The 25736-nt window shown below is 36.9% G+C and overlaps 1 protein-coding gene across 2 annotated transcripts in view; it reads right to left on the bottom strand.

Annotated features, from left to right (window-relative positions):
* The window catches only part of rnf130 (ring finger protein 130), a 44892-nt gene that overhangs the window by 18738 nt on the left and 418 nt on the right, over positions 1 to 25736 (bottom strand). For both annotated transcript variants that reach the window (XM_084133618.1, XM_084133617.1), the window contains exons 2-3: positions 25252 to 25669; positions 7005 to 7199 (exon numbers count right to left, since the gene is read on the bottom strand). In XM_084133618.1, the coding sequence (XP_083989744.1) occupies positions 7005 to 7199; positions 25252 to 25525 (469 nt within the window). In that variant the 5' untranslated portion in view covers positions 25526 to 25669. The remainder of the gene's footprint in view (positions 1 to 7004; positions 7200 to 25251; positions 25670 to 25736) is intronic.

The raw sequence follows: 25736 nt of genomic DNA, 5'->3' as shown, positions 1-25736 counted from the left end.
CACAAACTTGAAATACAAACTATTCTGAGAGATAGAGAGATTTGTGAGATAGACAGACTGTTTTTGAAGTAAAAGTTTCTTGATGAACCACTGAGATGCCATAATGTTACATTAAACCGACTTTTTCCAATGACGAGTCTCAATTCCTCAAGGGTCTACAAGGCACAGATCTACTTTCAGTTTTGTAGCAGCAGATAGAATGGCAGGGCTGTGAAAGAATCACAACGGACACAGGTTTTTACAAAATCCTGTGAAAGGAACCACATGGAGCTGTTGTTTCTTAAAGCATTACGATGAAAGCATAGTGAAACAAATCTCATAATTCCTAAAAGCTTGGCAGAGCTTGACAACTTTATTACTGCGAAATATGAGAATGTACAGTATCTCACAGAAGTGAGTACACCCCTCACATTTTAGCAAACATTTTAGTATATCTACTCAAGGGACAATACTATAGAAATGAAACTTGGATATATTTTAGAGTATACTCTATAGTCAATGTGCTGCTATAGCAGTATACTGTCCTCAGAAAATAACTCAACATACAGCCATTATTGTCAAAATAGCTGGCAACAAAAGTGAGTACACCCTAAGTGATAATATCTGTACCTCGTTTAACCATGCAAAGCCACATGTCCTATTCATCATGTTCATGTTTTTGTCTGCTTGACAGGACCATACGAATTGTTGTTTCTTGTATTAGAGCAGTTCAAATTTGTGCTTTGAGTACAATTCTCTCATACTGACCACTGGATGTTCAACATGGCACCTCATGGCAAATAACTCTCTAAGGATTTGAGAATTAGAATGGTTGCTCTCCACAAAGATGGCCTAGGCTATAAGAAGATTGGTAACACCCTGAAACTGAGTTACAGTACAGGCCAGGGTCATACAAAGGTTTTCCAAGATGGCTTTCACTCCCTTGAGAAGATATACTAAAATGTTTGCTGAAATGTGAGGGGTGTACTCACTTTCGTGAGATACTGTATAAAAATATTTGATTTCTGGGTCACTTATTAAATGCAAGCAAATTTGAAATATTGACCTTATACAAACGATGCATTTGGACAATGGGTCTCATTCACTAATAATTGCATGGATTATTTTTGTATTTGTATGCACAGGAGAACTTACTCACATTACTCCGCCTAATTCATAACACGTTCGTACGCACATGAATTTGTTCTCATCATCGTTCTGATGTTAGTGAATTTGGAGTATTCTCATTGAGCGGCCGTGTGCACAAGGTTAGTTATTTGCACAAAACTCGCCCAAACCATCTCTAAAAGGGCTTTCCGCACACGCTTTCATTACAGCCTTTCATAACTATCGTCAAACTTGCAGCTGTTTGCAGACGTGTTCTCGCCCAATCCTCGAACAATGCCAAGAGTGCCATACTTGCCATACTACAATATAATTACAGTCGGTGATGGTGAACGAATACGTTTATCCAGTACAAAGTACCCACCCATGTCAACTGCGAGCCCAACTTGTGCTATTTATTTATGGGGGAAAAAAAGTATCAGAGTCAGGACTGATCAAAAAACAAAAAAGTTACTGAGTGACTGATTTGAAAAGTTAGTAATAAAATGAACAACAAAGTAACACATTTTAGAAAAAGTCACAGGTCTATTATTTTGCATTTACACTCCAAGACTTAATGCACAGATCATTTGACATACATCATCATATTTGTTTCATCCATTGCTATGGTTATCACTGTCAATTGGATTCAATAACGCTTAAATATGGTTGTCAATCCAGAAACTTTGCAATGTGTAGCAGCATGAAAAACATATATTATATACAGAAAGAAGGCAAAGATGGTTGCCATTACAATCACCGAAGCTGTCTAATACTTCAGTTCAGCGTGATATAGGCCTACACAGAGCTGCACTCTTGCAAAAACTCAATGAAGCTGTGAAGCTGTCTAAGCTGTGCAATGAATTATTTACTGACACCGTGTTTATACTTTGTTGGCTATAATGAAAGGATTCGCGAGCATGCAGATTCTGACTAACAAACACATCTGATCGGCCAGAGTTCACATGCTCAACAGATATGTCTGTGATTGGTTACAAAACTCAACACTGCAAAAACACATCGTAAATAGAAACCTTTGAGGCTCTTCACAGAGCAATTACACAAAGACACATGGGAGAGTGTTAAAGCAGATTGCTATCATCGGGTATCGGTACTGCAGAACGGCAGATATTGTCACAATAAATGATCAAATAAATCTTTGGCCAGACAAAAATTCCTTTTGGCGTCCGTCAAAACATTTTGAATGCAGGAAAAAACCCTGCAAAGGGGATCATTAAAAAAAAAAAAAAAATACTAATGCTGTCATTAAAACAAATACTAATACATTCTGAAATCAAAATGTTTCAGTTAAACTTTTCACAAATAAAACATTATTATTAAATTAGAAATGAAAGCAAACCAGAAGCATTTTTACTAGTGGACGGACTTTTGGACTGACTTTTCAGAAAATCTAGAATAAAACCGTTGTTTCATCATAAACATTTGGAACAACAATCATTTTAATCCGCTATTCCTAAATTGTATAATACACATTTTAGTATTATATTAGCCACCCTGCTTTATACTTATTAGGATTGGTATTGGACTTTGTAAATAGTTCCATATGTGTCCAATAACAAACAATGCTTAATACTACTAAATACCTAAAATAAATACTCTGAAAATAATAAATGTTCACTAAATCCAGTTTATTAAGAGTTCTAGTTGATGAATATTTAACTGTAGAAAAGGCCAAAGGGTGAACAGGCATGCATTTGCTATGGAAGCAATCAAAGGTACATTATCCCTTGTGTATAAAAAAACAGCTGCATCTTACAGCCAAATCCTGAATGTCTTAAAAGTGTGAGAAAGGAGTCTGGATGTCAGAGAATGTCCGTGTGAATGTGGGTGCTTGTGTGTGACGTGCGTTTTCTTGCATAAACAAATGTTTACTTGTGCAGTCTACCTGTTGGTGTGATTTTGTATAGATTTTCGAACGCATTGGTGTATGTGAGTTCTTGTATGTGTGTGTGTAAGCATGTGAGAATGAGACGTGACTGGCATGCTGCCTGGCTCAGAAGGCAGTTTGTCAGCAGTAAAGATGATGTCTACGGCAGGACAGGGACAATTTGCTCTAGTAGTGACTGATTTAGAAGCTCAGATCCACTTCAAGGCCATTTTTCTCCATAAATGGCATAAAAAACAACAGATGTATATCATTATACATAACTCACTTCTACAGGCACAGTCTGTTAGACATGGTACTCACAGTTTTATCAAACTAAATATGATAAGCTATAATAATAATAATAATATCATTATCAGATATGATCCCCATAGAGATCTCAATAAAATCAGCCAAAGTTATAATTAACTAAATGTTAATTACTTGTCCTTCATGCATGTAGAAACATTAACTTCTTAAATTAAAAAGGAGAGAAAAAAGTGTGAATGGCCTTACATTGTAATGTGCTGTTTATTCATTATCGACTGTTCCTGCTGTAAAGGTTAAGGCATGCGAATATTGATCTTTGTTAAAAGGGAAACTCCTTCAAAGGTGGTCTTAAGCCCTGCACAGCTCTGACAGTAAAGGTGAGGTGATGTGATCCTTCAAACCACAGTGACCCAAAAGAGGATGTGGCATTATGAATTTTGATGCACTCTCTGCATGTGAGTTTTTTAAATATTGGTTTTAGCTCATGTCACAGTCTTTTTAAACAGTACTTGAACAGAACAGGTGAACTTGAACAGATAAAAAACAGTTCCCAAGCTCCCTGGGAACTTGAACAGATATTTAAAGGTGATATTTAAAGGTTCTTTAATATTATGCTTCTGTACCAACAATGCTCAGAGGAATTAAATAATAATTATTTACAATAACATGGAACTTGCCAGTAAATGCAGAGTAGAGTTAACGCGAGTTACGCATGCACTTTTATATCTTGGACATGAACACATTCACACTTTAGCTTCACACTTCAATCTACATTACTGAAACTAAAACAAATGTATGTCAAAACAGTCCCTGGTTATTCTTCTGTAAAACATCATTACAGAACCTGATATAATACATATGACTTACTATAACTAAATCCTAAGTTACTTGCTCTTAAAAAGAGTGTGTCAGTTTGCTTGCATCTTTCGTGTTGAAAACACTTCTCCACCCACACACACATGCACAAACCCCAAACTTCCTGTAGGTACACAAGATATGTTTATCTAAATGCAGTGACCTGAATGTGTGACTGAAACCTAGATATAAATATATATCGTCTTACAAATCAGATGCACAATTTGTAATGTAGTGCAAGAACAATGAACTCTCTAAGTCGATGCATTGTGATTCTTTTTCAAATATCCACACAAAACTTTACACATTTATATAATATTATTGTATTTATTCATATTTTAAATTAGCTTTTAGCTTTATGTTTTTAGTTTTAATTATATTGTTATGTGCTTGTCATTTTTAGTAATTTAGTAGTTATTAGTTATTTTTAGTATTTTTCAGTGCTCTGATGTGGCATTTCATTCACATTTTTCAAAAGCCAAAGATCTTAACGCTGAATTGGCAGCAAGTTAGTCACCTTAATGATTTAAATTACCTTAGATTTGCTTCCCTACACTGTTGCTGAAAAATTGAGATGCACAGAGAACCCTTGCACAATTGTCTCAGTCATGACTTTATATGAATCCAAATTTAAATGAATCGTAAGGTACCTCAAGATTCTATCCTTTACAGCTTGTATAAAGATGTTTGAATCCCATATGTGGCAGGGGAAAAGGACCTTCTGAATAAATCATGCAGTCCTGCTATATTTAAACATCTCATCGATCCCATTCTGATAGCGCTGCCGTGACTCACCATCTCTCCCCTTTCTCCTGTTCCTACGTCGGCCCACCCCTTCATACGTCCAAAGACGCTGCTTAGAAGTTTTAGGTTGATTCCTATGTTCTCTGTGCATCCAGAGCTGTTGCATATATGCCAAGCTAGAAGTGTGTGTGTGTGTGTGTGTGTGTGTGTGGAGAGAGTGCACCTGCAGAATAGTGACTGCTCTGGCAGATAGATTCCAGTACGCACAATCCTTCATTGTGTCCGAATGTCCTCGAAAACCAAACAAACAGTCCCTGTCACTGTCTCACAGCAGGTTTACAGCCCAAAGACAAATTATGAAATTCCTACACACACAAACAACACTTTCCAAACTCAACAAACGGATGATAACGTTCTAGCCAGCAGACTTGAAAATATTACAATCAGCATTTGTCCTGAATGCTCGTGCTCCTCAAGGCTACTGTTTTGGCTACAACTGAGAGTCATCCACAAATTTGTTTGTGACATAAAAAATAGCAAATCCATGAATTAACAAAGAAAAAAAAATGCTTATTTACCAATAAAGTTGTGTTATGACCTAACAACAATATTGGGGTTATTAATTTAATTATGTGCATGAACAACATAAAATTAATAATTTCCCTATATGCATGTAAAATATAGTATTTATGTTTTTCTTTTTGTCCTTTCTGTTACTACAGGTCACACACCTCGACAACCCACACTTACAGAGAGCAGGCAGCACAGAATGAGTGAGAAAACGTTCACACAGGATGTGTTATTGCATTCAAAAACAGCTAAACGAAGCACCACATAAATGGAACAGAACACATGGGGTTTGAAATGAGTTTTTTAAATCATCTTAAAAACGGTGGGAGACATTTTAAAAATAGTCACGATGCAACCACCACAGACGTCAGTAGACAGTCAGCATGTGCACGGATAAAAAAATAAAAATATTTTTTTTAAAAACAAAACTGAATAAGTCTACCTCAAACAGACTAACAAAATGAACAACACAGAATTAAAAAAAATCTACACATTTTGAATAGATAACATAATAAAAGCACTACTAATGACATCACTGTTAGAATTTGCAATACTTAAAATAAAATATTTTTTTTTAACTGCATACAGTATTACAATAGCTAGATTTGATCTACTGGATTGGACTATAATAGGACTACAATACATTTAAAAAACAGGATTAAAGTCACATGCAAGTATTATAAACACTTGCATAATTGATAATAAACAATCCATAATGTATTATGCGTAGCTTGGTGTAGTTGTATCATGTCCGGTTAGCATCTGTGTGGTCTGTTTAGTAAACACTTAATGGAATGGAATGGAATGGGCACTGAACTTACTGTGTCAGCTATTGCTTTCACCAAAATGCTCTTTTAAAAAAAAAAGAAAAAAAAAGAAGAAAAATAAATAAATAAAAATAAAAATGCATTATTGCTGAGCACAGCAACTTTTCCCCCCAGACTGTCTGCTGTCCACTGCACAGAACTTTTGTGTGAGTGACAGCTACACACACACACAGAGAGAGAGAGAGAGAGAGAGAGAGAGAGAGAGAGAGAGAGAGAGAGAGAGAGAGAGAGAGAGAGAGAGAGTGTTTTAATGAGTTACTTTGACTTGTTTCATCTTACAGTTATCTTTACTGTGCAAATTTTGGAGCTGCAGAATAAAGCTGCAGAATAAAACACACACAAATACACACGCAGAGTACACACTTAGCCTCTCCTTCTCTCTCCCATTTAGTCCTTGGACAATTTTTCCAGATAATGTATTTCACTGCATTTAAACATGCTGCAAGCATTACAAAGACCTTAATCTAACTGGTCAGAAGCGTCTGTAAATCCACCATGCCCTGTCAAGAAATAACAATTACAACTTCCTGTATTTCTAACTGAGAAAAAAAATGCAGGCAAATATAAATATCCATTTACATATCCTTCTGAACAATGTCTGCATGTTAACCGGCATGTAGTGTCAAAATTATTATAACAGGAAGAAGCTTTGAGTTCTGTCAGAATAAACAGTTGAGTCAGCTGACTGAAGAAGTGACAGACGTCTGCCTAACATCAAAGTAACATGGCTGTGTTTGTCTTAATGAGAATACATCGATTATGGAGCTCACCTTCATGAGCCATCGTGACGGTGTCCTCTTTGGTGCTGTTATTGTAGATAATGACGGCCGAGGCATTGAAAGCAGCTGCCTTCAGGATCTTCTCCTTGAAGGTGCACTTCCCTCTCTGCATAATGGCCACCCAGTGTGTGGTCTTCGGAGGCACTACAAACCGGGTGTGCGGACAGCAGCCTTGCAAATCCACCGCTAAAAAGAAATTAAGAAAGTTAGAGGGACAGCCTTGATTACTGTCTTCATTTAAACTTTGTACAGTACATATGCTCCAGCAAAAGTTATTGTTTTGAGTTTGTCATTTTTCTAAACTAAAAGTCTTTTTTTTCCATTTTCTTTTTATTACATTTCAATTTTTCACATCAAAAAATGGGTTTCACTAATCATGAATTTCCACTGGTGTTGCCTATTGAAATTTGGATGGCATCCCAACACTTGCTGTACATCCTTGGGCAAAAATATATATACTACAACAGTACAGTTCAAAAGTTTGGGTTCAGTAAGATTAAAAATAAATAAAAATAATTTTATTCAGCAAACGCAGAAAAAGACATTTATAATGTTACAAAAAATGTATATTTCATATACAGTGCTGGTCAGAATTAATGGCACCCCTGGTAAAAATAAATCTGCATTTTTTATCCTTTTGATCTTTCATTCAAAAAAAAATTCAAAAATAATGTGTAAATCACATTATAAAAGAAATGCTTTTCTCCAAAACACGCTGGCCATAATTATTGGCTCCCTGTTATTAAATACTTTTTGCAACCTCCTTTTGCCAAGATAACAGATTTTTCTTCTATATGCCTGATGAGTTTGGAGAATAACTGACAAGAGATCATTCCTTCATACAGAATCTCTCCAGATCCTTCAGATTCACAAGTTCATGTTGGTGCTTCTTCTCTTCAGTTCAGCCCACTCATTTTCTATAGGGTTCAGTTTAGGGGACTGGGATGGTCATGGCAGAAGCTTCATTTTGTGCTCAGTTACCCATTTTTGTGTTGATTTTGATGTTTGTTTTGGACCGTTGTCCTGATGGAAGATCCAACCACGGCCCATTATAAGATTTCTAGCAGAGGCAGACAGGTTTTGATTTTTTATCTGTTGGTATTTGCTAGAATCCATAATACCATGTATCTGAACAAGATGTCCAGGACCTCCAGCAAAAAAATAGGCCCACAACATATAAGATCCAGCAGTATATTTAACCGTAGGCATGGGGTATTTTTATCCCTGTTTGCACCAAACACATCTGGTGGGTTTGCTGCCAAAAAGCCCCTTTTTTTTTGTTTCATCTGACCATAGAATCCGGTCCCTTTTGAAGTTCCAGTAATGTCTGACAACTGAATATGCTGTAGTTTATTTTTGGAGGAGCGAGGAGGATTTTTCTTGAAACCCTCCTAAACAACATGTGGTTGTGTTGATAATTTTTTTTTAGGCTTTCTGACCCCCAGGACTCAAGTAATCTCTGCAATTCTCCATCTGTGATCCTTGGAGAGTCTTTGGCCACTCAAACTTTCCTCCTCACCGTGCATTAAGACAATATAGACACACATCCTCTTCCTGGCAGATTCGTAACATCTTTAGTTGATTGGAACTTCTTAATTATTGCCCTGATGGTCAAAATGGGGATTTTCAATTCTTTAGCTATTTTCTTACAGCCACTTTCTATTTTGTGATGGTCAACAATCTTTTGCTGCACATCAGAACTATATTCTTTGGTTTTACTCATTGTGATGGATGATTAAAGAAATTTGTCCTTTGTGTTTCCTCATATTTAAACTCCTGTGAACAAGAAGTCATAGCTAGACAATGTCATGTTCCTAGTCACCCTGGTGTGCTAAAAAAATTTAAATATTAATGGGAATATACTTCAGAGATATTTTACACATAAAAAATTCTAGGGGTGCCAATAATTGTGGCCGACGTGTTTTGGAGAAAAACATTTATTTCATAATGTGATTTCCTCCCCACTTTCAATTCTTTTACTTCAATGAAAGGTTAGATTTTTGCGGATTTTTTTTAATGAAAGATCAAAAGGACAAACAATGCAGATTTATTTTTTACAGCCATTTTTGATCATATTTACCAGGGGTGCCCTTAATTCTGACCACCACTGTAAATGTTGTTCTTTTCAAATACTAATCACAGATTCCACAAAAATATTAAGCATCACAACTGACTGACAATAAGAAATGAGCATCACATCAGCATATTATAATGATTTCTGAAGCATCATGTGACACTGAACATTGCTGAAAATGCTATATATTTTAAAATGTATTAAGGAATACATATTAAGGAAAAACAGATACTTTCATAATATTACTGTTTTACTGTATTTTTTATAAAATAAATCAATCAGGGTGAGAATAAGAGGCTTCTTTAAAAACATTTAAAAAAAATCTTACAAACCTAAAACTTTTGAAGGGTTGTGTAACACAACACATCTAAATAAACAAATACAGTTTGTATTACCAATACAGTTTGTAGTACCAATAATATCTGACTTGCAAAAACTCCTAAAGGAATGTAAAGAAATAAACATTTTAAATCCTAAAGATATCAACAAAGAATCAACTACAAATCCAATTGGATGAACTAAAATGTCAGTAGGATGTGCTTATTATATGCAGCCTCACTTTGCATAACTAATGAAACACACACTCACCACCATGACATCTGTGGACTGAAAGCATGCCACCACTGAACTCATTAGTAATGTAATAGAGTATGCAGGGGCCGCCTGCCAGCCTTCTTATGTGATTGCTCCATTGACACTGGAGGTTATGGAGGCACTCTTATGAGTTGGGCTATGCAAACTAATGCCCTGTCACTTCCAAACACTGACTCATATGTAGAAGCAGCCTGGCCCGCTCTCGAGGAGAGCTGGAACCCCCACAGGGAAGCAGAGCAGGTCACGATAATTGATTGTCTTTAAAAGGTAATACGAAGGCTTTTGCTTGTTTCAGCACAAAGCCCACCTCCCCAGCAAAACCCACCATCCTTCCCTCAAGGCATTCTAGCAAGACTTCTGCACTAAACACAAAAAATGCAAGAAGAGAGGTTGTAGAAAGAAATCTCTTTACCATTTAGATCACACACACACACACGGGCACGCTCAAAGACAAAGAAGATGAAGCAAAATCAAATATTCATCAGTTTTCAGCATCAGCACTGGTATAATGTTGGTGTTTGGGAGTGTGTGTGTTTACTGGGTGGAGAAGCAACCAACGAGGAGTCCAGAAGCTAATAATGTTGGTCCACAAACTAATATTGTAGGCCCTATCACCATAATATTAGCATCAGCATGAATGATTCATGCAATTGACCTGAGATACTGAGTAGAGCTGAGATAGAGTTGCAATATGAATCCAAACATCACCTGATATTAAACCATAAAAACAGCCTGATGGTGCATCATAGATGGACTGAGAGAAAATAACAAATGCTCACAGGTGGAAATTAATTCACAGAGCTTTATTTCTACAAAATAACCATTAACTGAAAATGTTTAAATAATTAATGTGCTGTAATTGCTAGTACTGAAAGTCCCTTAAGGTCAAGGTTGGTGGTGCATAGTGCATCTTTGACTTTGCAGCGTTATCAGCTCTGAGAGGGCATATTTGGGTTCGTAAGGAAAGCTGGTGAAATCTGGTCTTCTATTTGAACTTTCTAAGGTTATATAATGAGAAACTCCATGACATCCCAAAAACTTAGTGATAAAGCAAGAACACGTGAAACAATCAGGACAGTTTAGTTCAACTTTGACATGGAAATATTCAAACTGTGAACATTGACCTGTGAAGTCCATTTCTCTTCTTGTGGAATAAAAAAAAAACACTTTCCATGGTACAAATTAGGGCATGAACCTCGTTTTGAGACTGGTCAGTGAAAAATATTTAACCTTTAGAAAATGCTGATCGTCAATCTCAGGAGGTCAAAGAAAAGTATCTTCATTTTATATTCATTTTTAATGAAGTTTGTAATTTTTGCAAGTTGCAACCCTGTTTTGCAACCCCTGGACCAAAATGTTGGATTTGTCTAAATTGAAAACCCTAATTTGCATGATTGTTATTTTCTAACGATAACCATTTAAATAAACATCAAAATACCCAAAATTAAATTGATACAATTGATAAAATGGAGTATACCCATGGTTAACCGGTTTAACCAATAAATTAGCCTTAATTAAGCAGTCACTCAGTTGGGGCTAGCTAACTTAGGACCACACAATGGTTTATAGTTACTTGTAATTCCCATAAAATAAATAAACTAAAAAATTGAACATTTTTGCCTTTCAATAACTGTAACAAGGTGGAAAGGTAGAGCTTAATAAAGGCAGTCAATCACATGTTAATAATGTAGGTAGGACTCACCAAACTATTACTATTTTTGATATTACATTGTTAATTAAATTTTTTATTACATAAAAGAATAACAGTTAATTATGACATATGATTATTGGATACAGTCGAAAAGATTAAGACCACTGATGTGAGACAGACAAAAATCCTGTTTAAACTGTATCCAATTTGTTTAAAATGACAAAACTCTCCATCTGTCAGAGAACCATGTGAGAAATTCATCAGTGTCAATGCCATACGTTTGGCTGGTCATCATATGGTAATTCAGCAACTCCCACAGAACACAACACACCCAAATACAATCCAATACAGCATTTATATTTTTATCATATCTTTTTCTCCTTTCCCTTTTCTTCAAAAGGGAGTCATCTGCAGGAAGGAAAATGTGATGTAATTTGTGACTTATCCTTTAGATTAATTCATGATCTATTTAGGGCAAAAGTGCAGGAATGTGCACACAAATGTAAATGTAATCTTAATAAGATGTCATGCTGAAGAATTTAGATGGATTAAATTCCATGTCATATGTCATCTAAAGCAGTGAGAATTCCTTGTTAAAGTGCTCTTTTCAGTCTTGCTGTACTTAATACACAACCGGAAATTGTTTGAATTTAATGACTCAGTGTGTTAGATCTCCCAATAGGTTCAGGCTCAACAAGACGCTACCATCTTAGTAAAAGCGGGTAAAATCAAGTTTTGTTTGATCTTTTAGAAAAGAGAAATGAACAATGCAGTTTTCGTTTTAAATTAAATCATTGCATCATCATCATTTAAATGGACTAAATGCAAAAGACTGCAAAGAAGACAAATGCAAATCAAGAAAACATTCAAGTATGTTCTCACATGTTCACTCTGCTCTCTAGTAAATTGGAGAGAATTACAAATGCAGAACATGAGTCAAAAGTTAATACAGTCATCCAAATGCGATCCTGTTATGAAGCTTTGTTGGTATACATCGGAAATCACCATGTAGCTGAAAAATAAACCCATGCAGTTTATAATAAAGAAATGAATATTATTACCAACATCAGAACACAACACACTTCTAATATTATGATGAAATATTATCAGCCGTTCTGGACATAATAATGCCCAACATTTCCAGAGCCAATAACATTGGTTCAGAGGCTGATCAAGCAATCTGACACTAGGTCATTTCTACCAATCATTAGCTGAAAAGAACAGATTGTCAGCAACATCGGGATCTTGTCCAATAGCTAGGCAGAGCATAATGTTTTTCACAAATTAAATGCAGTGCTGGAGAACATGTGCATCCTAGAAATCGATGTCTCTATTAATTCTAATCAGACAATGTGGAGCATGAGAGTTGACCAGTGTGAGTTTTAAAATCAAATTGATCCTGTGTATCTGGGGCATGTCTGTCATCACCAAGCAGAGGGGACATATCAGCCTTAATTATTATTGGGTGAATATTTATAAAGCTATATTAGATATAATTAAGTCAACAACTCAGCCATAAAATAAAGAGAATAATTATCAAAAATGCCCTTGATCTGCACTGCCTTATTTTTAAGAATAAAATTAACATGAAGTTATTTGTCATCTAAACCAGGGGTCTTCAACAAAGGATTTGCCTTTAATTCTTTTCCAAATATAAATTAAAATATGAATTGAACAAAAATAAAATGTTAACTTAGCCTTAACTTAGTTTAACTAAAGGTCAGAGTTTCATTATTTCACTGCTCCACCAACAATAAAATGTACTAAGTAAAAATAAAATGTAATGCAGGTATACAACTCTGTACAGCACTAATATTAAATACGATTAAATATGTGAATTAATAGCTAGATATAATTTGTAAAACTGGAATACTCTACATAACATCAACGTTTATTTCCTGTAAAAGGTGTATAATCCACCTTTGCCAGAATGATATTAAAAGACTCTGAAAACTGATACTTATAATCTACAAGTCGCAACAAGAAAGAAAATAGTTTCAAACATAAAATAAAATGCAAGTATATGCAGACCACATCTGCCTTCTTTTCAAGACTACACTCATTTGTATCTTTGTTTTTGCACCTCTAACATTCTCGGCACAACCACGACAGGCATGTGCAAGCTTAGGAATGCTAGATACCATCAGCAGAAGCAACAAAATCCTTCCATCAGACCACCTGCACTACAACCAGATAAACGTCACAAATAAGCCATATCTCAGTGAGGTATCTCTCATCTCTCCCTGTGGGAGTAAGAGAGATGCGACTTGGTTTGTGCAAACCTGAACAGCTGGCAAACGGTTATTGTGCTGGATCTGAAACTGAGTGTGATATTTGCCTCACACTAAGAACAATTTTTCAGGTTAATCAACAACGAGTACTTTTAATCACTTCAACATTACATAAAGCACAATTCAAATTCCAGGAAAAGCTTTCAGACAGACGCAGAGTCATTCATCCACAGCAGAACTCCACAATAGAAAGCGCTGTTAGACTAATATGTAGGTCAATCCTGACAGAAGTGCACATGACAAAGTCACATCACATCTACTGTATTTTGTTCTGGCTATCTAAGTGCTAAGAGGTAAAGACATGTTAGTGAGAGGGAGAAAAAAAAGGGAAGATACTTCTTCAAATATATTAAACTCACAATTTCTAAAGAGTGAAATCACATTAGATAGAATATATCACAGTGAAGCGAACAAGGGGTGAAAACAAAACTGCCAATTAGGACATATTATACAGGGTGGGCCATTTATATGGATACACCGTAATAACATGGGAATGGTTGGTGATATTAAAGTCCTGTTTGTGGCACATTAGTATATGTGAGGGGGCAAACTCCTCAAGATGGGTGGTGTGTACTAATATATACTAATGTGCCACAAACAGGACTTTAATATCACCAACCATTCCCATGTTATTACGGTGTATCCATATAAATGGCCCACCCTGTATTATTAGGGCTGTGTTGAAACATACATTTCTCAATTTTAATTGACACTCATTTTGATAAACCAATATCGATTCTTGAATCCCAAGAATCAATCTTTTAGTCTAAGCTGCTTTCATTTAATGCGTGAATAAAATTTCAAAACTGCACAATTTTAAAATTTTAAATGCATAAACTGAAAGGCTTCCTTGTATAGTTTACAGCAGAGAGAGTTGTTTTTCATTGAGAGAAATTGACATGCACTGTACCTGACATGTACTGTACCTAGTGCTGTAGCGGTGCGTCGATGACGTCGACGTCAAAATTACGTCGACGTCATATTTTTTGCGTCGACGCTTCTTTATTATTATTATTTATTTTATTTTTTTACCATTCCCGGAGGTACAGCTCGCCACACACACACCGACCGCCGTGTTATTCTGTCATGTTTTCTCCCTTTCTTTCCAAACCGCGACAAACGCCAGTCTCCTTTCTCTGCAGAATGTGATAAATCCGCTCAACCAATCACAGCGCACCATTCCACGCATTGTAAACAGTAACGGCGGCGCTTTGAATACACCCGGCATCCTAGTTTTCCTTATCTACTTTGCACTTTTTGATCAACAAACAAACAAAAAATGAATACATTTGACGGCATTGATGAACCTGTGGTGGATTCTGCCGTAGGGAAGAAACTTAAGCTATCGAAATCTAATCATTTACGTGAGGAGATTAACAAGATGAGGCACGCAGGAGGAAGAGAAATGCCGACTGTTGCTTGTTCTCACACGACAGCGTCAAACTTATGTCGAATGCTGACACGTGAACCCCAGGGGATCTTTAAAAAACTTTCAATTCTTGTACTCAGTCAACGAAAACCGAGCAGGACCAAGCCATTTTACAGCTGATCGCCGTCAAAAAATTTCAGAAGGTATTTCTTAGCGATGGCTGATTGAATGTAGCCTATGTTTAGTCCAGTACGTGCTAAATATTAAGATTAGTATTGACCGAGTTCAGAGGCTGTCATGTGGATCAACTTACTTTGTTGTGTATGTTCAACAGTTTCAATATGAAAAATAACTTTTATATTGATTCAATGGATTAATTGCATTTAAAAAAAAAAACGTGTCATGAATTTATTGCATTTTGGGGGAAAAATAATCTGTTTTTATAATAAATCTTTGAAAATCAAAATCTGGATTTGAATTATTTGTTGTTATAACCTAAAGATGCTATGTGAAAGTTTGAAACAGAAAATAGTGGTTTTCATCTTGGCACTTTCTTGGTAAAGAAAATTTTTTTTTTACTCAGATTAATCCAAATGGATTTAACACGTTTATACTATATTATTCAGAAGTAAACATTGTAACGTTAGCTGACAGTGTGTTTATGTCAGAATGTTTATTTTTTAAACCACAACCTTCTAAGTGCTTCTTTTACTGATATATTTAACAATATCTTTTGCATTTCTCATCCAAACAACGTCAAACTTGGCACTGCACTTACTCGTGCCCAGACAGCTGTCGAGTTTGAAATCCATAACAGACAGGATAATTAATTCAAATTAGTCATTAGATTAGTCGACTAATCGATAAAATAATCGCCCGACTAATCGTTTAATAAATAATCGTTTACACCAGCCCTACGCTAATCGAATCGCAAGCTTGTGAATCGAAATGGAATCAAATCATGAAATTTGCGTCAATGCTATATATTATAAATACTCTAATATTATAAATCTATAATAATATATATTTTTTTTATGTTACAAAAAAACACACGTTTTCTTCAAAATATTGTTTCAATTATTAAAGCCAGCTCCATAATAACATCCTCTAATGTTTTGTGGTTTAGACAGGTTTGTCTCACTCTAAACGCACAGACAGACAGACAGACATAAGTGCTGCTTTGTGAATGATAAGCTAGAAACACTCAAGGGACAAAAACAAGGAAGTAAAATATGTGCAACCTGTGCCTTCTCCAAGAGTCTTTCCTAGAACTTGCAAAAGCAAATAACCTGTGATTCAGAGCTGAAATTGGGTGAAAATGTTTCAAGTTCAGCACAGCCAATCACTAACATCATTGAGGCCTTCAAGGGATGATTTAAAGTGCTTCTTTAAAACACACAATCTAAAATGTTATTTCAGAGTTCAGACATTTTCAGAAGAGGCACAAAGCCCATTAGGTATTTGTGTGAATATAAACCAAGTTTACAGTAAATCTTTACAAACTACATTCAGACACGACACTAATTTGATTCTCAGCAGCCCGTCTCCTAACATCGTGTTCATCTCAAATAAGAATACATTACAAACTCACATGCACCCACACATGCACCCACACAGAGGAAAATCATGGGTATTAAGAAAAACAGGCAGGCAATTTGCTTCCTTAACCCTACTGACCATCTCCAACCTCACTTCATATGACAACAACACCACTGCAATCAATGTCCCAACATTACTCCAGCTCACATTTCCTGCCTGGATCAATTAGAAGCATATGGCACATGGTTCCTGTCTGTTCTTTCATCTGTTTCTTTTTACAAATGGATTTTCCTGTTCTTCCTTGGGTAGTAGCAAATCAATTGACTGTTTACACATCACATGATACTTAAGGAACCTCTCATAAGTAACCTGCAAGTGTTAACTTTCAGAGCTATTTCTACCAGATTGAACCCATAAAAACATGACTTTGTGACCAGTTACTTTAGGGGGTTAAAATTTTAGGTTACCATTTTTTCATGCACTTACATTTGGCTTTAAGTAGGACAACAGGGAATAAATTAACATTTTTTGACAACACATGCTGAAACACTTCAACCAAATCTTATAAATGTATGAAAACTGCAGCATTAATATTTTTATTAATATCCAATATCTGTGACTGGTAGAATTTCTATGGAATACCACTCAAACCTCTATCTTTCTCCTATTACAGCCTCTTCAGCATGAAAAAAAATATATATTAAAAAGGTAAAATAAAAACCATATGAGAATGAAACAAGTACAGAAAGTAGCTAAATATTTAAACTAAATATTTAAATTAACTCAACTTAATCAATTAGCCTACTTGATAAAGATGGACCATTGAGTTACTTACCCATTGGCCACCTTGTCATGTGCAGGACCAGAAGTGAATCTAATTAGCCCTTATGTTAGGGTCATTTGTTACCATTTGGGCTTGTTCAAGCGTCATAAATCGCTTCACACTTGGAATCATGCTACAGGATGTTTATCACTACAAATATTCATCACCTCCCACTGGCCACAGTCTTGATTGAGGCTGCTATCTCTTTGGCTTGATGGTTAATGTCTGATTGGGGGCTTTGCTGGACTGACATTTATTGGACGCCAAGTTACCTCTGCATATTGGCAGGTGATTTTCTGTCTCACTACCCATTAGCTGAGTGTGGTTTGTTTTGTTGCCAGACCCCTAATGATGGCAGCAGCTGGTGGAGAAACTGAGAGAATGGAGTGAAAGAGCCACAAAACCCTTCTGTCTTTTTCTCATTTTCTCCCTTTCAATAGGAAGACCTAAAAGCAAGAGAATCTTTTTGTGCTCACCACCTTGTTTAGACTGACGAGCCACTGGTAAGCTCTCTGAGAAGCAGGAGGAGAGATAAACAGAGGTCAGGCGAATACACTGAGGTCTCCTGAGGAAATATAATCTTGAAGCAGTCAAACAGGAAGCAATGAGCTGCTTGTTTTTTCTGTGTGAGACAGGCTCACTGAGGCATTAAGTGACTTAGTAGATTTTCAAAAGCAAAAAACTGCACAATCTGTTCGGACAGACCATAATTCTTAAATGTAGGGCTAGTATTGTTTTTAATTGCAGCATGAACAAATTGGAACAATCACATTTATAGCAGTTTGTATATAAATATTAAACATGCATGAATCATGATGTGCATTCATGATGTGATTTAAGAGTAATTGTGGTCATTCTGCTCAACCAATGACAAGATAGTGACAGAAAAGAAAAGAAAAATGCAATTAAAAGTACAAAATTACTTTTTTTTTTAAAACAAAGGTGCAAATACATTGGAGTATGCTTGATGTAACATGAGTGGTGCCAGTCAGATGGTGCGTGTGCACATGCACACTCTCAGCCTCACTCAAACGTCACAGCATTAGACTGTCAAACCCATTTGAAGAGCTCATCGGAGTTATACCGGAGTATACCAGAGTTTATGCTGCAATAACGGTAATGAGACATCTTCTCACGAATGCTCTACTGATTTGGGACTCTTACACAAATACACATGCATACATACAAATTTAATGTCAGCTTGACCCAGAAAATTTGACTTTTCTTTCCTATTGTGATGTATATTAGAGTGAAAAGAAAAAGTAGGGCGAGACTTTATTCATGGTCAGTTTAATCAGTGTTATTTAACATTGCTGTCACTCCAAAAGACTAGGCTATGTGACAAGCTTTAAATCCATACCCACCACCCTTCCTCGTTAAATGTATGCAGCTGAGAGCAGTAACATCCCCAAACATTCCTTTCTTTGAGAGAATATTCTTGGTCAGCTGATCTGTAGTACTGAACCACTCAGGAATAATTATGCTAGAGTGAAATCACAAATGCAGCCATCCTCAGAGAGAGAGAGAGAGAGAGAGAGAGAGAGAGAGAGAATCCTGACTATAGATGTCATTTTCCAAAAATTCCCATACTCGATCGTTTAAATTATGGTCAGTCAATCAATCGTTAATCTTAACCTCTTAAACCCGAAAGCGGGGGTGCTACTACTGTATGTTATCACGTTACTTTACAACCACTTGCTAAACCAACACAAAATGGGTGTCGTTTCAGCTTAGAAGCTTAGCTTTACAGTAGTGTTGCACGGTGTATCGATACTTCAAAAGTATCGCGATACTCGGAAATGAAAAACGTCACGATACCTAAATTTATCAGTATCGATACTAAAAAAAAAAACTAAAAAAAAAACGCCTCCCTATGGACGTCTGTGTTTTTTTCCCGACGCACGCAGCAAAGAACCTGCCGCTGTCAGTGTCATGTGACAAAACACTACAGCGAGATGGCTGCATGTGCGAGCACAAGTGGTCCACGACTCGTAGAAAAAGATGACGCGAGGAGTGACATATGGAAGTACGTTGCCTACCTTGCTCTGTTGCACGGTGCACCGATACTTCAAAAGTAAATCGGAAATTAAAAACGTCACGATTCCTTAATTTATTAGTATCGATACTTCTAAGAATGACCGCGTTCAAGATTTGTAAGGCCGGTGACACACTGGCTGTGTGTCGTGTCCGTTTTTATTTCGGCTCCCATGTTAACTGCCTGCGTGACACACGCGTCTGGGCGCAGCTCGAGACGCGCGGAAAACGTGTGCATGCTAGAAATAGAACCGACGCCTATTTTTCACGCGACACGCAAGCATGTTGGAAGCGTTTCCAGGCAAAATATGTCATTTGTCATGTCATGTCATTTTGACACGAATACATATTAATAAATGACATTTTGATGTTTGAAAGTTTTGACAATATATGATCGATTTTCAAATATTGCACCTCTCAATACAGAACGAATTATTCTGTAGCCTATTTTGCCGTCAACACTGCCGGCGTTGTCTTTGCTGCTATTTATGTTTAACATGAAGTATAGGCCTTCCACAACTCTCTCCCACGTCAAATATATCACCAATGAGGCTTATCATATGTTACCAATATTAAACATTGTTTAATATAATCGCTGTTCATATTTTTATTCAAAGTTCAGAATCAAGATAAAGCTCTTATGTTTCTTATGATAAATGAGATAATGCTGCTAAATTTATCATTTTTTTTTACCTTGAATGTCATGCTCTAATGTATTTTTTTATATTTTGATATTTCATATTTTGTTCAAATGTTTAATATATCTGCTGTTCATATGTTCATTTATTAGTGTGTTATATGATTAGAATGTTGTCCCGGTTTTAAAATAAAGCACAGCAATGATATTTGAGAGTGTTTCTCCCTTTTCAGGAAAAGTATCGAAAAAGTATCGAAATCGCAATACTTGACTTGGTATCGGTATCGAAACAATAATTTTGGTATCGTGACAACACTACTTCACAGTGAATATGACCATCACTTAACAAGTCCTCTTAACTTTGCTGAAATATTAGGGGTGGTTTTGTTTTTTGTTTTTGTTTTAGAACGCTGTGTCATGCGCGAGAAGCTGCAAAAGACGTGAGACGTGAGTGCAACGGTATTGCACGTCCGTCTAGTAGCGCAGTGGAATGGAAAAACATGTTCTGTGTGAACGGCCCCTAGAAGTGCTCTATTTTCATAGCATAAAAAAAAAAACTGCTTTACGTGAAAATGCGATCTGTAAAATCATCATACAGATAGATAGACTGTCATAAATCGTTGAAAAGGTCTCAACTAGCAGAATACAACAAGCATGTTTGTTTCAGTTAGAGACTAAACTACACCAAGTATTTGTATGAAAAAGCACTGCTGATGGACGTGTAAAAAGTATACCCATGATGCTGTTGCACAACCTTTTTATTTGTAACTTTGTGAAACATTAGTAAACCATAGTAGATCTCATATCTTTATTGAGAGCCGGTGGTCTCAAATGAGCCCAAACACAACATAAGAATGCGTAGATGACATGCTGTTTGGCTAAATCTATAGGACTTCCGGGATCCGATCGTGTTACAATCGGACACTGTTTACTTTTACAGCTGGAGTGCACTGCACTTGGATTGATTTGATCGCTCAGGTTAACGTCTTGATTTACAGTGCTTCATATAATAGCAGCGGACAGCTGAAACAGCGCTGGAAGATCAGCACTTAGCAACCAGGATCTTCTGTATTGTTCCGAATACAAGACAACCCTGATTATAAGAAGATTTTTTGGCTGCTTGATGAGAGTTGTTTGATGACTCCACCGCGTTTATCAGTCCTGGGGGGCACACTCGTTTTAAACATATGTGGCGCTCCCTGTTGTCGCGGGTGTATTATTGACATGTAAAAGTAAGACGACCCAATTTTTTCAGATGCATTTCAAAGAAGAAAAAAAAACACTGTCTTATATTCGGAACAATAAGGTACTTGACTACTTGTTTATTCTATGTACTTTTATTGTGGCGTTTACACATGCAAGTACTTCATGTTCATTAAAATCACTTGTTTGGAGGGTTTTTTGGACTCTTCCCTTGATTAATTATCTTGAAGACATTAATAAATTTAGAATATGTAACCACGGCACGCTGTACTGCTGCACGCTTTCTGCGCATGAGCCGCACACACCTCAACACTAAAGCCGCCTTTCCACTGCACGCGACAAACAACAGCCGTTGGACCGGAAGTCTTTCATTTCCAATGGAGAGTAGTACAGGAGCTGTGTGGAGTTCCAATCATATGCATATGCGGAAATTTCGGATGTGTTGAAATATTTTAACTTCTGCAGCTAGACCGTATGCGACCAGCTGACCGGATGTGATGTATTCTAATCAATGTGCGAAGTGCGAAGCTAGAATTACAAATATTTTAACACTTTAACGTAATTCTGTAAACACTATTTCTGCAAAATGGCGGTTATTAATAATTATGGCAGAAATAGTTACCAAGAGTTATCAGTTAGTTAGTTATCAAATCAATATTTATGTTGATTAGCTTTATAAAATCTACTATGTTTTTATTCTAGATGTATTGAGGGTCATTGTTTTGTGTGGATATATTCATACATGCATCATTAAAATCATTCATTTTACCATGGTGAATAAGTCTAGGGTACGGTTGCTTCACGACCAATTTCAAAGTTCCGCCCAACTGCCGCTCAGGGGGCGAAACGTCACAATCATATGCGAATGTCGTGTGCAGTGGAAAGGCAGCTTAAGCACTCTAATGATGACCCTGCTTAATCAACCATCGTTTTATCGATTAAATTATGATCGACAATGAGTTGACTGTCGATTAATCGTTACAATCCCTAATCCTGACCTGACAGTGATTAGAGTAACAGAGGAAGTGGGTGTTACTGTTTTATGTCAGTACTCTGCTCTCTTTATACACAATCTTCTACTAAGAATCATTACCTTGCCTCAAATCCAATTGAGATGGCAATAAAAGAAGCAGAACAGCTTGTGGAAGTTTAGCTTTAGTTTGGATTTACTGTGCAAACTTGATTGAAAATGATAGAATGTCTCCTTTGGCTATTGTCTTTCTTCTCTCATTGCAAACAGGGGAATGGATGTGCTAATGTCCTTGAGAACATAATTCACATTAAATAGTAGAGATGCACCGATTACAATTTTCTGGGCCGATTCCGATTTCCGATTTTTCATTAAGTTTGACCTGCCGAAACCGATTTTAGCCGATTCCGATTTCATTTTTTCTAACCACTTTACAGCACACACAAATATTTATTTTATATCTTTTCTGTAATAGAACATTTTACAATTTGCATATACATATTGTTTTGAACAGATAAACGCTATAGAACAGAACTATATAAATTACTCCAGGTGTGGGTAATTCACACACATCTAAAGTGCAGTGTTATGGAAGAACCATTTCCTTTTCACATTCAATATCCAATAATTTTTTTATATATGTATTTAGCAAACTAAACGTCTGTATGAAAACAGGGAATGGCAATAAAATAATATATAAATAAAAAATAAAAATAAATATAGCCTTGCAGTATAAAGATATTTCTCAAAGCACACACACACAGGCCTATTGCAATCACTTGTACAAACTGAATAATAAAAAGTTTAAATGGGTAAATTTTCTATAAATATTAGTCTTCGTTTTCTTTTCTGACATAGCCTACTCCAGTTCTTGTTAAAACAGCAAATTCTGTGCATTTTGGGCACTTTTTTTGTGAAACCCTATTTAGGCTATTTTGTCCATCGAAAGTGTGCTTTCCCTTTAATTGAGCGTGAGCAGTGCAGCAAATAGACTCGGCGCCGAAACACGCGCTTCACTGCTCGTGACGCTCCTGCTTGACGCTCACGCGCTGCTCCTGCTCCCGTTGTGAATGCACTCATTGATTAACATGCACGCCGAAAAAAAATACGCGCTTGCGGTCTGAACGGACGTAATTCACGAGGTTTTTACATGTGTGTTCCGTGTGCACGTGTGATGGTGATGATGCGCGATGTTAATCATGCGGCGCCCGAGTGCATTTGACCGGCATAAAATCGGCATTTGTCAGACTGACTGGCCAGTAGCCGGTCACGGCCGATCACGTGAAAATCGGCCAATTCCGGTCACCAGCCGATCAATCGGTGCATCTCTATTAAATAGAACCTGGTGTCCCTTTTCCAGCTCCTGACTAGATCAGGATTAATGACCTCCACTGGGTTCACTGGAATAATGACCAGCAGGTCAGACAACTGCTTTGGGTAAATTCAACACAAATTCAACTAACAGCATGCAAGCTGAAAATTGGTACAATGAGGGATGGACACGAGACTTAGAAAATTGCCCTGCTGAAGTCATCAAAAACAAGGCTTGAAAACAGAACTTAAAATATGTGATCAGCAGTAAAGATCCCTTGACTGCAACGGTTGCCATTGACATAGCCTATTCATCTTCTTTAGTCTTACCACAATGGCTAAACCAAGTCAAAGTGCCCTGCACCTCAATAAGCATTCTAATGGTGCTATATTGATTAATAATTGATTTACAGAGAATCTCAGTCTCAAGGATTTCTGGTGATTTCTGAGCATCCTGTAACCTGAACAAGCACAGTATAAGAGGACAACTGGGTTAGAGAGAGAGAGAGAGAGAGAGAGAGAGAGAGAGAGAGAGAGAGAGAGAGAAAGAGAGAGAGAGAGAGAGAGAGAAATATACATCCGAACAGCGGAAGACGACACCAGCCAGCCTAAGAATGATTATAGATACTGCACTTCCCTAAGCCATTTAATACATACAGGAAGATCTAGCAAAAACTAAATGATTCAGCAAAATTTTGAATAACAAGTGTGAAGGAGATGAATTTACCTAAAATATGTCAGCTGAAAAACAAATGGGAGATTGTTGATAAAGACAATCCACAGACAGCAGCCATGGCACTGCAAAAAGCAACTTTGGGGTTACAAGTATGCATGATACTGTGATTAAAGCATTTGTGCAACACCGGTTGGCGTCAAAGCAGGGCACCTAACATATGCTCTGAGACACAAGAGCTGCTAATTTAGTGCAGATGAAACAAAGCAAGTCACACTTGTGTCCCTTATCCCCTACGTCACTGAATTTCAGAACAGAGCACAAAGCGGTGCAGGGCCTCTTCCGGGGAGGTTATGTTTATCGTATGAAGGGTGTACAGTTCTGTTTACGGAGTCATCATTGCAGGAGAATCAGCCAAAACAGGGCACCTGAATATCTCAGAGTGCTATACTGCTACATAGGTAGCTGAAAGGGTAACAATCTCAATCACGTGTAGGTGTAGCAAAAAAGTATTATAATAATTTATATTATAATTAATTATTGTATTATAAATTATACTTCACATGATTGTCATTGTCATTTCCTCTATACTGTGTGCAGTGTGCACAACAGAGTAACATAATGTTGAATATTTACTACTTCATATATATATATATATATATATATATATATATATATATATATATATATATATCCAACATCATGTTACTCTGTTGTGCACACTGCACACAGTAGCCTATAGAAGATACATGACAATCATGTGAAGTTGACAAATATCACAGGAAGCTTCTGATCTGCAAGTCCACAATGACTTCCAAAATAGTTCTCTTTCATAAAGCATAATTGATTTGAACATATTTGAAAAGGTGACGCATTAAAGCAAACCACGAACAAATGCGTACAATATCAAACCACTTTGCTTTAAGATGCTTCCCCCCCAAAAGGATTATTATTTAGGAGACAGTTATTGATGATAACCTTGATAAGTGAAGAGATAGAGCATCTGTTCTGGTGGAATATTTTTGAACACCTGTTTAAAATATCAATGCACATACATACACACACTCACCCCCATTAACAGCAGCAGGTGCGATCACGATCCCCTTCGCCTCTGTTTTAGGCGAATTCTGCCCGTACCGCCCGTCATTCTTCGTCACCAAATGTTGAGGATTGCCTTTATGGTCCAAAACGGTGGCGTTGACTGTGGCGCTATAATAATCCTCCTTGTTCACCATAGTTTTGTCGGCACCGATAGACTGCGTACACCTGGGCGAGACGAAGGCAAGGAGGAAGGCGAGAAGGCAGCTGCTGCATGACGCCGGCGCGGCCAATCTCTTCAGCATCTTCGGCAATGTCTTCACCGATCAACGCAACCCGACTCTGCGATTCTTTCAACGGTCAGCGCTCTGTCTCTAGAGCCCTCATGTAAACATACTGTCCTCCTCTCAAGACACAACGTCCATATGGTGAGCCATGCGTGGCTTCCCCTGACAGAAAGAAAGGGTAACGTTAGATAGATTAGTCGACGTTACTGACTTTGCAATGACAACAAAA

Source organism: Abramis brama (genome assembly GCF_963993115.1).
Source record: "Abramis brama genome assembly, chromosome: 13".
NCBI classification, from domain to species: Eukaryota; Metazoa; Chordata; class Actinopteri; order Cypriniformes; family Leuciscidae; genus Abramis; species Abramis brama.
The sequence above is the reverse complement of the archived record's forward strand: the minus strand, read 5'-3'. Positions and strand labels throughout refer to the sequence as shown.